Source organism: Takifugu rubripes, chromosome 19 (genome assembly GCF_901000725.2).
Source record: "Takifugu rubripes chromosome 19, fTakRub1.2, whole genome shotgun sequence".
Taxonomy (NCBI): domain Eukaryota; kingdom Metazoa; phylum Chordata; class Actinopteri; order Tetraodontiformes; family Tetraodontidae; genus Takifugu; species Takifugu rubripes.
The window spans coordinates 6,738,403-6,754,480 of NC_042303.1; the positions used below are offsets into that span (position 1 = coordinate 6,738,403).

Sequence of the window (16,078 nt, forward strand, 5' to 3'; positions counted from 1 at the left end):
TAAGCATAGTTATGTGGAGTTTGAGTTCAAGATGGTAAAAGCCTATTGTCTCCCGCTCGCTCACTGAAATTACGATCAACCGATGAATGCCTGTATAGGCAATACTTTCAGGAAGTAGCTCGGTGTTCCGTTTGAGTGACAGCTGTGTGGCGGTGACAGCCCACACGGGACGACGGCAGCCCGCAGAGTCGAGCCGATACTCAAGATGGCAGGTAATGGTACTTTCTAAAGTGTTTTCTTCAACATATCGAGTCTCTAGTGGAATTTAGAAAGCGGCGCTGTGTTTTACATATATTGAGCGACAGGTTAATGATTATTATATTAGTACACCCAAGATATTTTTCGGCAAAATGCAAGTGAAATGAAAGCATGGCGGTTAAAGTAAAACGTAAGGGCTCGACAAGCCGCATTAGCATACTTAGCGGCACTAGCTGTCTAGCTTGCGAAAGCTACACTGAGATTTCGAAATCTGTGACATGACGCCCTTATTTTCACGTATAACTAATCCGTACGTGTCGGCGATTTCTAAATTGACCCTTTTATTTATTTAGCAACGTATTGTGTGTTTATTACCCAAGCGTTGTCATGGTAAAGGCTGGCGAGTTGACCTAGCTAATGTTAGCTTAGGTGCTAAAGTCATTTTCAGCCCTAAGCTGACCAAATCCTCCTTATACCATAACAATGGGGGACGTGTTTTTTGAGAATATGATTTTTTTGAGTGTGTTGTTGAATCATCTGTGCCGTACATTACTCCTCAGACCAAATATCCCACGTCCTGTTCACGTATCTTTTCCAATAGTTGTTTTTACAATTAATCCCTTCCTTTCCCGGCAGTAAACATTGATATTAGGCGTCCCACCGCATGCTTCTCCCCCTGGGAGGTGATTTTTGGACATTTCTTTTGACTTGCTTTGCTAATGCTTAGCGCCAGTTATTATGGGACCTTATCAATGATAAAGATGGTACACGTTTTGTAATCTCGATGATAAATTGCTGTGAAAGCTGTTTGTCACCTAAAGGATTTCATGCACGGCTTTTAAGTGAGATGGTAGAACATGTTTACTATAGATAAGAGCACAAAAAGTCCAGTTCGAACAGAATTGATGTTGTATTCAGTATTAAAGGGACAGAACACAGTTTTACTGGTTATGTTGTTATATCCAGAATCAGCATTTGACTAACACAAATGGTTCCACCGTTGTTCTAGATTACTGTTTGGAAAACATGCTCATTTCCCCGTTTCCTCTCCTGCCAGATTGCTGGTGCATTTTTGGTTTTGTTACATGCTGTTAATTACCTGGAGTGAGGTTGCGCATGTCAGCCCAACCTCCCTATTATCTTGTTAGCCCTCTAATGAAGTGCTGCGTTAATTTGCACCAGGATAATGCACAATGTGATGGTATGTTGATGATAGGTTCACCAAGAAGGAATTCCCCTCTAATTGTTTTATCTCCTAGGTCTATCTTTATATTTTGAAGATGGCCATGACGACTTGGACGATTGTGAGTTTTCCTGTTGTTTTTTTTCCCTGTCGTTTGTTTACCAAAAGTTATTGCGCACTGTCTCAAATTCTTTGTTGCTTAGAAGCAATTTCATCAGACATGTTTGGACTGCCGAGGTATTCAGGCGCTTGAGAGTATTTCATGGTTGATGACGTTCTGTTTTCGCATGTAGAGTTCAACTTCTGTCAGTCTGAGTGAAGAACATCAGTAAAGCCATCTTATGTAATTGAGGATTTTAATATTAAATTTAATTAATTTGACTAATTCATAATAGAAGTGCTTCGTCCCTTTTTAGTTTTCACAATGCAGCATTGTTTAATTCCAGATCCTTGTTCTCATTAACTCATTATTTCTGTGTCTAAGGTGGTTTACAGAAGATTTGTTGTATTCATTTATGTTGGAAAATTAACTTTCATTGTACCTGCAGTTGGATTCGATGATTATGGTTCCGAGTGCGATGGCATTCGCATCACAGCCTTTCTCGATGCTGGACAGGACAATCTAACTCCCCTCGGGAGGTTAGAGAAGTATGCCTTCAGTGAAAATGTCTTTAACAGGTAAGCCGACACCTGGGATAAGACTATGTAAAGACTATGTTGTCTATGTAAATGGAATGCCAAAACACAGCAGCGTTTTAGACAGTCTAAAACCAAAATGTTTGAAGGAGGTCTCCAAAGTGTTGTTTTCCTGAAATGCAACAGCCAGCGTTGCCGTGTGAACAGGTGACCTGGAGTTTTCAGCGCAGTCAGTAAATTCCCAGTCCATTTTGTGTAATAAATTTTGTGCATGACATGAGAAGACAACATTAGATGGCAGAACGTCTGGTTTTATAGCACTCAATCCACATTTTTGCTGGTTTCTCACAATTTTGTATTCGAGTGTCACTCAAAGAAGGAATCATTGACTTCATTCCCAGATGCATATGAGTATTTTTAGTCCTTCCAGCATTCCACAGTAAATGAAAGGACGGCAAGAACGTAAAGGTTACTTTCTCAGTGATGTTCTGTTCAGGTCAGACTATAAAAATCTAATTGAAACAATAGTTATTGTTAATTATAGTTGATAGTTAATTTTGTTTCATAGATGTTAAGCAACATTTAGACATTTAACCTTTGTAGTATTTGTTGATGTGTATTATGGTGTATTTAACAGAAAGATTGATTATTTATTTATTTTTGAGTTTGTTTTAACCCTTATGGCTAGATACATTATAAATCTTGCGTTTCAAAAGTGACGTGGTAACATACTGTGCAGTGAAAACATTCAGATTGTTTTTAGCTTTATCATTAGAGCGATTTTTTTTTTTGCTAATCCATCTGCTCCAGTGTTCTGCTCTGATCCTGTTTCACATGAGTCAACAATGACAATTTGGAGCATTTACAGTGCCAAGCTCTTTTAACGTCCATTCTCTGTGGAAGCGTTATCGTTATTTGTAGCTTTCTTATTCTGTGCTTTTCTACACTTGGAACATTTAGAATTTAGTTCTTCCTTTAAACCACCCACTTGACATTTGCTGTGTTTTAGTGTTGAATGTGTCTGCGTTGATACCGCGCAGGTATTGCCAGGCGGTCTACTAATCCAAGTCTCTCCGGCTCTGTAGGCAGATCGTGGCTCGTGGCCTGCTGGATGTGCTTCGAGAATTCAGTGACAATGAAAACGATTTTATCAGCGTCATGGAGACAGTTGCCAGAATGTCTGAAGATGGAGGTAGATCTATTCTCTCTTCATTTATTTAGGTGCCCTGCTTCCAAGTAAGGGCTTTTGATTGATGTATGATTGTTTACAGTTTTAAACCTCCACATGGTTACACGTGTGTAAGCGAATGGTTGTGGTCATTGTGCCTATTTTGTTGTTGGTCAGAGCCCACAGTGCGGGCTGAACTCATGGAGCAGGTCCCTAATATTGCCATGTTCTTGCACGAGAGTCGGCCCAACTTCCCAGCAGCCTTTTCAAGATACCTGGTACCCATCGTTGTCCGATATCTCACTGACCCAAACAATCAGGTACGTTTCACTGAAGAGCAGTTGTAAATACGGCAGTAGCTTTTTTTTCATTTTTGAGCATTTTATTTGGGTTACACAAACACCAAAAGAAGAAAAGAGTCCTCACGGGGACCTGAGAATTTACTGTCGTCTCCTCCAGGTGCGGAAGACCAGCCAAGCAGCGCTGCTTGTCCTTTTGGAACAGGGGCTCCTCTCTAAAGCTGATATGGAGACCAAAGTTTGTCCAGTTCTGCTTGAACTGACCGAACCCAGCAGTGATGACGACTACAAAATTGAGGCCGTGGCAGTAAGAAAATCTAAATGACTAAGTTAACATTTTGAAAGTGGCTCTTCTTTAGAAATGATAGAAAATTGCCATTTTTACTGCTAGAATTGCCATCAGAGCCACTATTATTGTGGTATTTTGGTCTGTTGTGATTTTTTTATTGATACAATACACACCCAGTACATGCAGGCCATCTTTAATATAGTTCAATACCAGGTTTGTTGAGCAAAATGTCAAGCAGCTATCTGCTAGAGTGGTGTTATCCCTTTTCTAATAGCTATAATTTGGACTGAAGGGAACGTAAGATTGATCATACCTCAGATAGTTTGGTCATGCTGAAAGACAAAAAGTCTTATTAGATACAAAGGCAATGCCTTGGGACATGCAAATTTTAACATGACCTGCACAACCACGAGAAATCTGTTTCAGTCTTTCCTGGAACTTCCTCTTGTTTTAAAGAGAAGCCTACACAGTAAACTGCAATCTGTCTCCTATAGCAAGTACTGTTTCACACCAGCAAAACTGGATTTCTTTCCAATAATATTTGGCAGATTTAAAAGAAAAGCTATTAGTTTTGCTTAATCATTTTTGGTTTTTTTTACGATGTATCAGTAAAATATATTAGATATGGGGAGGTATTGCATTCGGTTGATTGTGGACAGATTATACCCAAAATCCCTCTTTATTACTCTTCCAACAGATCATGTGTAAAGTTGTTACCATGTTGAGCAAAGACACAGTGGAGCATCTACTACTGCCAAGGTTTTGCGATCTGTGCAGCGATGCCAGACTCTTCCAGGTTCGCAAGGTGAGCACCACGCAAGCAATTTTCGTCTCCAAGAAGCGTCAAGACACTCTAAATTCGAGGGGACGGAAGGGGAAGAAAGTGCTTTGGTCCACACAAGCTGCACAGCTGTCATAATCTGATAGATGCTTTAGTTGGGGGTTCCTTGAATTCAAGAAGGCAGCGTGCCAGTTTTTATTCTGCTGTGCTTATCACCTCACCTCAGTCTGTGCTGTTATATCTGGGAATGTTCACTCTCTAGTTTTTGCTGGGACAGGAAATGTTACTCCAGATAAGCAAATGTGACAGCTTTTTAAAATCTTTTTTTCACTGCAGGTGTGTGCTGCAAATTTTGGCGAGTTCTGTTCTATTGTGGGTCAGGAGGCCACAGAAAAGCTGCTGGTGAGAAACGACCCACATCACGTCTTCAAATTCTGAAATAAAACAGTTTTATGAAGTCTAATATCTGCTTATAAAATCTACTACAGGAGTCTTCATTTGGACAACATGTAACAGTTTGCTTTGATTTTGTATTTCATAGATGCCCAAGTTCTTTGATCTCTGCTCGGACAGCCTGTGGGGCATCAGGAAAGCCTGTGCCGAGTGCTTCATGATGGTCTCCAATTCCACCTCCCCCGAGGTGCGACGTGCAAAACTGTCCCCTCTGTTTATCAGCCTCATCAGTGACCAGTCTCGTTGGGTAAGGCATGCAAATTTTTAAAAATGAAACACTCCAAAGAACGGTGGTTTATTTTTTAAAATAAATTCAGATGGATCAAAATGAACACTTTTCTGCCCCACGTTTAGGTGCGACAAGCTGCCTTTCAGTCTTTGGGCCGTTTCATTTCCACCTTTGCCAACCCTTCCAGCACAGGCCTTCACTTTACTGAAGATGGTGCCCTGTTAGAGGTTCCCAGGTGTACATTGGACAGGTATGAACACCTGACTCAAATTTACTGTCATTAGTTTATGGTTATTTCTACAAGCGACTCTTCAACTTTATTATATAACACTGAACTCAATCTCTGAATATGGTTTATAAAGTTTAGTTCATTGTCTATGATGCTAATTGAAATCTGCTTTTGTATTTTTGATGGTATAAATGTAGCTTAGCAGTGTGGCTAGGAGTGTAAATAATAGCCCAGATTAACATATTCTTATGTATGCATGTTGTAACGCTCCCTTTTGTTTTGTTCCTCTGATTTCAGTGACTGTTCCCTCAATTCTCTGAACTGCCCCGACCTGAGGGGCTGCCGCACAGACAGAACGGTGGTTCACACTCCCCCCAACCAGGATGGCCGCGCAACACCATCCCCGGAACACGTGGTCTCCGCCGATAGCGAAGAAATGAATAACTTTGACGACAACCACAGTTCTTTGCCCGGTGAAAATCACAGCGGTTTCTCCAGCAGGGTGTCAGACAGCAGCACAAACAACACCAAGAACACAAAAGACACGGAGCATTGTGACGAGAACTTTAACTCCTTCCACTACTGGAGATCTCCTTTACCAGACATCAGTGGAGAACTGGAGATACTAAGTAGTCAGAAACCTTCAGATGTTGCAGAGGATGAGGAAGAGAAAGAGGAACCCCAAAACAGTATTCCTGATTCTATGTGTAGCCCCGGCAAAGCTACTAGTGACCAGATCCAGAAGGTCTTAGATTGTTTGCAGCCCCACATGGATGACCCAGATGTGCAAGGTGGGTATACCGAGCCGCAGCGCCTCTCGATCAGCACTAGACTTTTGAGATATTCATCTTTTCGCATTGATGAATTCCCTTCCAGCCCAAGTCCAGGTGCTTTCAGCAGCATTGAAAGCAGCCCAGCTCGACAGCCCGACAGACGGGACGAAAACCCAGGAAGAGCAGCAGCCCGAGAATGTTGGCGATAGCCCCTCGGTGGAGAGCAAACCCATGGAGGATCAGTCAGAAAGTGATGACAGCCCCTCTGAAGAAGAGCAAACGCTGGAAACTCTGTCGCCATTGGAGTCAAATCCCGTGCAGGAGCAGGGAGATGAAGAGACACAGACGGAGCCGCTCGATGACCGCGCCGATTCTCCTCCAGACTCGCCTGTTCTGGTATGAAATTGATTAGAAACATCTTCTGTTAGCCCCTTTTGATCAATATTTGGATGAATTTAATGGAATTTAGAAGGGTTAGGAAGGGTCCTTTAAATCCTTTTTTATTAGTTTAGGATTAACGTCCTTTCTTGTATGGACAGTCGAACTGTAAAACCTTAATATCTTTCTTTTTCCAGAAGTCTGAGTTCATTGATAGAGTGGACGAGGAGGGAAATGAAGACCGCACTCACAGCCCTCTTTCAGAGGACAAGCCTAAGACTCAGGTCAGTCAGCAGTTGTGTAAATCCTGGAATTATCTATTCCAGCCGGCAACAGGTGCAACAATACTCCCTCTCCTCCGTCCACGTTGCTGTCATTGACCGTTCACTCTCTGACTCTTTCTCCAGAACGTCATTCCCCAGCAGTTATTGGATCAGTACCTCTCAATGACCGATCCAGCCCGGGCCCAAACCGTGGACACAGAGATAGCCAAACACTGTGCCTTCAGCCTGCCGGGGGTGGCGCTCACTCTAGGACGGCAGAACTGGCACTGCCTCAAGGACACCTATGAGACGCTCGCTAGCGATGTGCAGGTAGGCCAAAAAACGGGATCAACCTCTTCAACAGCCTTAAATGGTTGTTTAGTTGCTGCCTGACAGGGCTTTTTGACCACTTGTTACACGAGTGCTTCTGAGGGGGAACTTTATGAAAGCTTATTCTGCTACCTGATGTTTTCCTCTTGTCTACATGCATCTAATATATTTCCCGGAATGTTAAGTCCAATGAAAACCTCAAGTTCTAAGTTTAACACTGCGTCACTTCATTCCAGCAGTTCCTGGTCGTATTTGCTCATCAGATCGCGACAGTAGAAAACGTCTCTGTTAGCGTTAGAACATTACAGTGGAAAAAGGGCTTCAGATAGTTTAATCATTGCGTCTGTTGATTATTCAAGACTGGGCATAGAGCGTTTTTCTGTAAAGCTGCTTGCCGATCACGCCTGGCGAGCGAAAGCTGTAACCCTTTCTGCCTCCTCTGGTTCAGTGGAAGGTGCGGCGCACACTGGCGTTCTCCATCCACGAGCTGGCTGTTATTCTGGGAGATCAGCTGACGGCAGCCGACCTGGTGCCCATCTTCAACGGGTTCCTCAAAGACCTGGATGAAGTCCGCATCGGCGTGCTCAAACACCTCTACGACTTCCTCAAGGTGAGTTTGGAGACCCGTTCGAATGGTTTGGCTTTCAGTTGCCATAGTTACTAAACTACTTTATGTTGGGGGGCTTTCAGCTGCTGCATGCAGACAAGAGGAGGGAGTATCTCTACCAGCTGCAGGAGTTTATGGTGACGGACAACAGTCGCAACTGGCGATTCAGATACGAGTTGGCAGAGTAGGTCTCCTTTGGAATAATCAACATTTTCTACCTAATCTACTCTGTCTGACCCCACGTGTTTTGGTCTTATCCAGGCATGAACGCAGCCACCACTTTTGATGCTAGAGAATGCACAAGAATGTCGGCAGATCAGTCGAGCGACCGACCAACCTGACTTTTCTCTGTCCTCCTCAGGCAGCTGATCCTGATCATAGAGTTGTACAGCCACTACGACGTGTATGACTACCTCAGACAAATAGCTCTCACACTCTGCTCAGACAAGGTGTCGGAAGTCAGATGGATCTCGTACAAACTGGTGAGTTTCATTCAGGTCTGTTTGCTTTTTCTGCTGTGTTACTGGCTGATGTTTCGGTCCCGATGCGTCAGCGGCCCGAATGGTGAATTGTGATGGTAAACATCGCAGCACAATAACAGCGATTGTAAAGGCTGCAGATAGGCTGATCATATGACAAGCGAGTAAGCACAACAACCCACTCCCCTCCCTGCCTCGGCTCTTCTCCGTACGCGACTTGGAGAGTGGCACGACGTACTTGCTTACACAATGCTAATATGTGAGCGGGGGGACCCTTCCAAATTGTTACTTTTTAGAATTTCCCTTACCAATTTGATTTTAATTCCTCTAAATCTGTCAGACGTTCATCCCCACATCTAAAAATAGCTTCCAGCGCTTCTAAAGTTAAATCATTTCTCTTCCAAACATGGTAAAGTGACCATAATAACAGTTTAATTTTAAAGATCACCCGCATATTTAATTTCTTTCTTAGCCTGAAGCTTCTCTGTATGTACCCAGGTCGTAGAGATCCTCCAGAAGCTGTACACATGCGGTTCCGATGACCTGGGTTTGAACTTCATCAACGAGCTCACCGTCAGGTTCTGCCACTGTCCCAAGTGGGTGGGCCGCCAAGCCTTTGCCTTCATCTGCCAGGTCTGTACACATGAATGCTGATCCCAGGGTTGCACAAGCCATCACCAAATGTTTTTGCAATTGTACCGCTTACCTATATCCAACTGTGGCAGCGTGTTTGTAAGTGGACTCGTCTATTTGCTGTAGGCTGTAGTGGAGGAGGACTGCATGCCCATGGACCAGTTCAGCCAGCACCTCTTGCCCAGTCTGCTCAGCCTCTCTTCGGATCCAGTAGCTAATGTCCGCGTTCTCGTCGCTAAGGCTTTGCGTCAGAGCATCATGGAGAAAGGTGAGAAGGAAAGAAGTCATTTGTCCAGGATAAGGCACTAAAAAGATTCAAATGTGATTGACTCCAACCAAACCATGATGAATTAAAAACAGGAAAGCGATCTCTTTAAACACCCCCTTTAATTGTCTTGCGGTTAGATGTGTTTTCCAGTAAATTGACTTCCGTGTGTTGTGCGCAGCGTACTTCAAGGAGCCCGGTTGTGCCTACTCTGAAGAGCTGGAGGAGACCGTGATGGCTCTGCAGTCTGACAAGGACCGAGACGTGCGTTTCTTCGCCAGCATGGACCCCAACAAATCCCTGATGGACACCGCTCCTTTAATTTAGCCTGTCCCCAACCCCACCTCTCAAGTCTCACTCTAACCCACCTGCCTGTCTCTCTACCTGTCTGTCTGACTGATGCACAGTCAGAGAAAACCATCAGCACCAGCACCCGAACGTATTTCCATCGATTCAGCTGCTGGGCAGAAACAACACCAACGACCACTCGAGGATGATGATATCAGAAGCCTGGAGTAGCAAGAAGAAATGAGCTCGCTCAAACAACACAACCCAGTTGCTGGTTGGGCACTACATGGCACACATCGCATATACAACAGAAAATGTGCACTTTTTTTTTCATTTTTTTTTTAGTGTTTTCAGAAAATGAGCAGGACTCAGAGTTCAGCCGCTCCACTTTATTGGTGCTGCTGCGCTTATGAACTCAACCCCCACCCTCCTCCACACTAACTCAGCCCCTTCCCGCTCGTGGACTCCTGAAACTACAAACAGGCTCTTTATCTCTCCAAAGCTAATTGTGTGATATTAAATTACTGAATCAATATATCTATTTTTTCTTAATGCCTCTTTTTGTGGATTTCTTAAAGAACAAGCAGGCAAGGTCTGCCTGACTCTGATGCGTGCACTAACTCAGGGGGACTCATCTGAACCTAACCAGCATTATTAACTCACAAGACGAGCAGCGGCTCCTGGACCAGCTTGAGCAACGGCCCGGCCCGGCCCAACTCTGCAGATCTGCCGGCACCCGTCGCCTCACGTTCTCCAAAATGCCTCTTGTCACCCTTTCAGACTTCTCAGATGTCCTCTCGCTTTATCGTCTGCTTCTTATCTACCTTTATTCACGCTTCATCACCGCATTTTTCCATCTGGTCTTCATGGACCAATGAGACCACTAATACTACTGCACAGACAGAACGGCAACTCTTAAAAACTATCAACATGTCTTTATTTTATTTTTTTATTTTATTTTTTTTAAATTCCTGAGCCCACACGTCTGTTTACCAGAAATGTGACATCACATCCACATAACACAAGACTAACAGAATACCTCTGTGGACCCGGTGTGGCAGCGTCATACGTGTAGAGGGACCCCCCGACTGTGCTTCGATGTCTGTGGCGGGACACCGTGGAGCAATTCTTTGGCGTTGGCTTAAACATCCTAACAAGGGCTCAAAATTAAATGACGGGGTAGAAGAGGAAGAAAGCAAGCACACTGTTGGAATACGCATGCCCCCCTCCCCCCTCTCCTCCCCTGTGTATAGTCTTCTCTAAATTCCTAAAGATTGAAGTCCAGATGTGGAATTATGCGACCATGGTAACTTTCAGTGGATCTGAGTGACCAGTTGTACAGTAGGATGTAAGAATGGCTGTGTTGGACTGAAAGACAGCTGATCATGTTTTGTGTGTTGTATCCCCCCCGCCCCTACCCATCTTGGTGGAAGGATTTATGATGAGTATGAGGTTTCTCAGAAATGCAAAGCTAGAACCTGTGGAAAACGGTGCACGTTCACGGAACCGAGGCCAGTTCAGTCGGGTTTGTGACCCACGTGTGGTTTGAGTATTGGGAGCAGCCACCAAGTCGCTAATTTTTTATTTTTTTTTGTTAGTCTTCTGGGCTTGTTGGCTTTCCTTTCCACTGTTGTAAAATGGTAACAGCCCCCTTTTTTTTTTTCATAGATATAACTTGAAACTTTAAGCTGATTGTGGTGTGTGCTGTGCATCTCAAGTCTTTCTTCCTTCAAAAGGAGAACTCACTGCAGTCCTGGCGGCGTCGACTCATCTCGTCTGTCTGCAGTTTGTGTCCATCTCATTTTTTTTATCGTAGTAGAACAGTTAATATATACATTTTATGAAAATTATTTTTCTTTTCAATCGTGCACCACTGTTCAAAGATTTTATAACCTAACTTTACAAAATTTACAACCTTTGTAATATTCAATGGTTTCTTTTAAAAAGACATTTTATGTAATGTTATTTTTAGTATTCTGTAATTAAAATGATGAAAATTACTCTGCTTATTTTGTATGTCTGCTTTGGTGTTTTTTTAAAAACAAACAGCAATGTTCATATATCAGTATTTATTGTTTGCAGTTATTAAAATATGAGTAACTGTAATTAGATAAAAAATGTTGTGACCTTTCCCCCCAAAATCTTAATATTAATGAACCCTCTCGCTGTGGCGGCCCCTTTAAAAAACTTGATTGACAAATTCACAACACCAAAATCGATTCTTTTTATCTCTCATTTTTGAGTATTGTCCTGATTTAAATTGAACTCAACTGTTAATTATTTTATGTCCTGCCTTCAAGGTGTTATAAGTGTTTTGTTTTTTGAATTTAAGTAAGCTCAGGGATGGTTTCACCGCAGGTGTTATGAGGTGTTTTGCATGTCTTGGTCACGATGCTGCATTTCTTATCTTTCTTTTATACATGGTGTGTATTGTCCTGTCCTCTGTGTGTCCTCACTTCTCAGAACAGGGATAAGACACCAGTAGACAGACTGGTATCCGTATCCAGCACCACTATCTGAGCAGCTGCCAAATCTCTCAGTCTCAACTTTTACTGCTTGTATTTATTTTCAATATACTATGTAAATCATATAGAAATGTGGGGATGTTGCACTCACACAGAAGGCAAATTAACTGGAGATGGTTAATTTAAATGTGGCACATGTAACATGAATATGAAATTAGTGTACAATGCAAATTAGTGACATTAGGTATAATTGGGCATAATAAATAAAACAAGCCTCACTGTTGCTGCTTTTGAAATAGAACTACAGTGTGCTTATTAAGGCAGAACTAAACGTCGCACATTAAATATTTTATTAGTTTGGCCCCAATCTGTGTAAGTTCTCCATCTAGCCGCTAGTCGGCGACAAAGCGCTTCCACTTCGATCCTTGATTGAACCGTTGGGGTCTTCATTAGTACCTGTTTCGATGATAAACCTCATTTTCCTCCCGACTCAGCCGCAATTCCGACCGGAAGCTTAACCCGAACTGCGCCATATCCCTTCTACGCATGCGATAACCATTTTATGTTCTTTTTTTTTCCTGCTTTACGGCAGGAATTACATCTTTGAGAAACACCACGCTCCATGGATGATAATTAAAACTATTTTTCTTACCGTTCTACAGGAATATTGGTGGCAGAGATTTCTGATTAAGATGGAGCTTCATTTATTTGCCTGTAAAATATCTGATTTTCATGTTCTGGTTCTCCAATACTGGAAACATAACTTTACTTCATATACAGTCCCAATATGGAACACTGAACTTTATCAAGACAAAGTCCTTCTTTCACAATGAATGGAAGGAGGAGAAAAAAATCATGTCAATTATACATTTAATAGGTAACTGTGATGTTTTGTTGAAAATACAATCTTGTCTGTACCGCTAGACAAAACAAAACTGTGATTAATGTGTTCCCACAAGCAATGATTCTTTGAATCAAAAGTATCCCGGCCTGTTTGGTGGATATTCTAGAGCCTTCGTTAGTTAAAGGTGGTTGCAACCTTTTAGATAAAAACATGCAATAATAAAATTATAAGGATTACCCTCTCTTCAATTAGTTTCCCAATCACCACTGAAAAGAATATAGAATATATCAGTTGTAAAAAAAAAAAAAAAATACACAAAATGTTAGAACTAAAATAATATCCAGTTATGTTTGCTTTCCAATACCACCAAAAGAGAATGAGGTTCATTTTAAGATTTATTTATTTTGACTGTTGGCTTTTTTTTTAATAGCCGTTTAGTTGCATTTATGTTTCTATACATCTGAAATCACTACTCAGTTATTTCTTTGCTAAATTGTAAAATAAAAACACCAAATATATTGTTGTAGATTTTAATTATTGTATTGTGACCGGTTTGAAAGAAATTCAATAGAATAATCTACAAGGAGTTAAAAGGCCTACTTAATGTATAACATAATTGTGTTACAATTTTTATTGCAATAGCAGTTATGGAAATGAGCGATGAATAAAAAGTGAAGTGATTTTTCTTCTTAAATTTTTTTTATTACGTTCCAGGGAGCAGCACAGTTGTGCAGCAGTTAGTCGCCCCAGTGTTTCCCCTCAGTTTCAAAGCATGCGCGCTCAGCAGACTTTAAATTGCCACTTAATGAGTGAGCGAATGTGTCCCCAGTCTGTGGCGTATTCCTGCCTCTCTGCAGTGACCGCAACAACTGACTGGAGTTTTCCATCATGATGATTGTTTGGTTGTCAACTGGCAAACGTTCCAGGAAGGAAGGAAGTCTGCTGACTCTTCTCCCTCAGGGTTATCTTCTTTTGAAGAGCAGCAGCTTACGGTCCCACGATGTGCTGCCAAAGCTCTGAATGAGCTCCATACCACAGTGGTTCTCCAGGTGCTCCCTGGCATGTTCTGCTATGTCCCCACGGATATTTAGGGTCTTGAAGTGATCAAAATCTGAGCGACCCAGCTTCCTAAGACGCCGGGCTGCAGAGCGGTAACACTTCCACGGCTGGGCCTCCAACAGGAGGTGCTGGCTGAAGGTGGCCAGTCGAGAGAGCAGCTGCAGGAGCCCAGAATCTCCATGATTTAGGTGGATCCACATGGTGACCGCCAGGCAGAGGCACAGGTGGAAGCTGGAACAGCCGTGCTGGTCAAGGTAGTGCTGCAGTTGTTCGGTGTCTTTAATGATGTCCATAGTGATGAAGGAGATGCTGCTGGGCAGAGAGTTGGTCTGCTGAGCACGCTGAATGAGAATCTCATCCAAGTCAAAGCCCAGGAGGTAAACTTTGCTGTCGTCTGACTGTTCTTCACAATCAGGCACCAGATGCTTGTAAAACGCTGTACTCAGTTCCTACAAATGAAAAAAATCGATTTTTACGTCGTACGGAAAATGCTTTTCAAATTGTATCTTTAAGGAACCCAAAAAGTCTGTCCTTCATACATACCCCTGAATTACACCCCACGTCCAGGATCAGAGTGGTGTCACCATTGTAATCTAAATCCCGAAGAAGTGTTGCAGGAATCAAATTCAAGCGATTCTCCGGAGGGTTGAATGTGTAATAATTTATGAAATTACCAAAGGGGGCGGCTCCCGGATCATTTATTTCATCCGTGCGGTCGGTATTTGGTGAGCACGTCGCCATTGCACAGCGTGCATCGTTAAAATATTCCGGGTGGAAACACGTTTTTTAAAAATCGATATCCGAGTGCCAAATCTTAGCTTTTACCCATATTCATATGTAATTTTCATATTTATTTTTTCCCCTTGGATAGCCATTTACTGTTTTGTTTTAGTAAATTTTGAGGAGCCAAAAGACCCACATTATAAATGATTTCAAATAAGGTCCATGATTAATGACTGACACCCGAGGGAAAATAGTTATATGTGAAATGTTTTGTGCCCGTAGTCAAACTTTTCAGAAGTCATTCAAGGTTTACCTAACTTATCTTTCTCCACTGACAATATAACAGGGATGTCGCTGAACATTTTTATCCACTCCCGTTCAATAGGTGGCACTCGTTTCCATGAAATGTCCCTGTTTTGTTTCCGTAACTTATGAAAGCTAAGGTTATTAACTTCCATGCTACTTTCCGCTGCTGGTAAGCTGACATTGAGGGCAGTTTCTATTACTTCTGCATTCTAAGCCTTTAAAGAAAGGTAAGATCCCCCTTAAGTGTCTTTATTTTGTCAGAGTATGGCTGACCGAGGCGCAGAGGTTGAAAAATACCTGTTTGACAGTTTCTGAACGACTCGATCTTAGATGAAATATGATGGACAAATTTGTGTTGAAGTAGACTGATTGTTGGATGAATGAAGAGTAAACCGCATTTGATTTCGGAGCAAATCCGACTGTCACCCATAACTGGCCCGAGAAATCAAATCAATAAGTGAATACTGTGCCACCGTAGTCATTAATGCTGCCAGTGTTCATATTGTCCCTGTGATGCTACACTATTATATAGATATATATCCTCTTGTTTATGGAAGCTAGGAAAAACAAGCTGGTCACTGCAGTGCCATATACTTATTGCTATAAAGAGCACATCAATAGCTTTTGAAAGTAAATAACTCTTTTGAATCAGCTTAACATATATCTCAAATTAAAGGTGTACAGTCACAGAATGTGTAATGTCATAGATTGCTCAGCTCTAATGCGGTTTACCTCTCTGCATCCCTGGTTCTCTTCCAGGATCCTCACCATGATACCTGGGAAGCGCCTGGCCGACATTGGCTACAGAACCTTTTCTGCCTCCATGATGCTGCTGACGGTGTATGGAGGCTACCTGTGCACTATGCGAGGGTACCGCTTCATGCAGAAGCAAAAGGAACTGAAACTGGCAGCAGAAAACCAGGATCCCGAAGTCCTCAAGGACTGACCAAATAGACTGCTCTTGTTTTGGCACATGGGGACATTTCCCATACCTGCATTTGTTTTCATACAGCAAAAAGATGAGCTCTCTTCTTGGGATGTAATATTTCGTTGCAGTTGTTTCTTCACAAGGAGTGAGTTTATAAACGCCTCACCGAGAACACTGCTTGAATTCATGGCTTAAAATCTATTTTGACTGTTTAAAGAGGCGTAACTGTATGTATATTATATTAAAAGGCCTTTAACCACACTATAATGTGG

General features: G+C 42.4%; 3 protein-coding genes across 3 annotated transcripts; 2 read left to right on the forward strand and 1 right to left on the reverse strand.

Annotated features, from left to right (window-relative positions):
• Nucleotides 1–6: 6 nt before the first annotated feature.
• ppp4r1l (protein phosphatase 4, regulatory subunit 1-like) lies at nt 7–11,478 on the forward strand. The gene is made up of 20 exons (XM_011613689.2): nt 7–212; nt 1,458–1,502; nt 1,930–2,059; nt 3,103–3,209; nt 3,363–3,505; nt 3,645–3,791; nt 4,471–4,578; nt 4,891–4,956; nt 5,096–5,254; nt 5,362–5,486; nt 5,763–6,256; nt 6,342–6,634; nt 6,814–6,900; nt 7,024–7,209; nt 7,658–7,819; nt 7,900–8,000; nt 8,178–8,298; nt 8,794–8,928; nt 9,055–9,196; nt 9,375–11,478. Exons 1-20 carry the CDS (start codon nt 206–208, stop codon nt 9,518–9,520), a joined length of 2,904 nt encoding a protein of 967 aa, XP_011611991.2. The 5' UTR covers nt 7–205; the 3' UTR covers nt 9,521–11,478.
• A 1,828-nt stretch (nt 11,479–13,306) lies between these two features.
• On the reverse strand, nt 13,307–14,616 carry bcdin3d (BCDIN3 domain containing). The gene is made up of 2 exons (XM_011613690.2): nt 14,393–14,616; nt 13,307–14,298 (listed from the first exon to the last, which is right to left on the reverse strand). The coding sequence occupies exons 1-2, from the start codon at nt 14,588–14,590 to the stop codon at nt 13,753–13,755; spliced, it is 744 nt and encodes a 247-aa protein (XP_011611992.1). The 5' UTR covers nt 14,591–14,616; the 3' UTR covers nt 13,307–13,752.
• A 343-nt stretch (nt 14,617–14,959) lies between these two features.
• Nucleotides 14,960–16,065, forward strand: cox14 (cytochrome c oxidase assembly factor COX14). The gene is made up of 2 exons (XM_011613691.2): nt 14,960–15,105; nt 15,638–16,065. The coding sequence occupies exon 2, from the start codon at nt 15,648–15,650 to the stop codon at nt 15,822–15,824; it is 177 nt and encodes a 58-aa protein (XP_011611993.1). The 5' UTR covers nt 14,960–15,105; nt 15,638–15,647; the 3' UTR covers nt 15,825–16,065.
• The last annotated feature ends 13 nt before the right edge of the window (nt 16,066–16,078 follow it).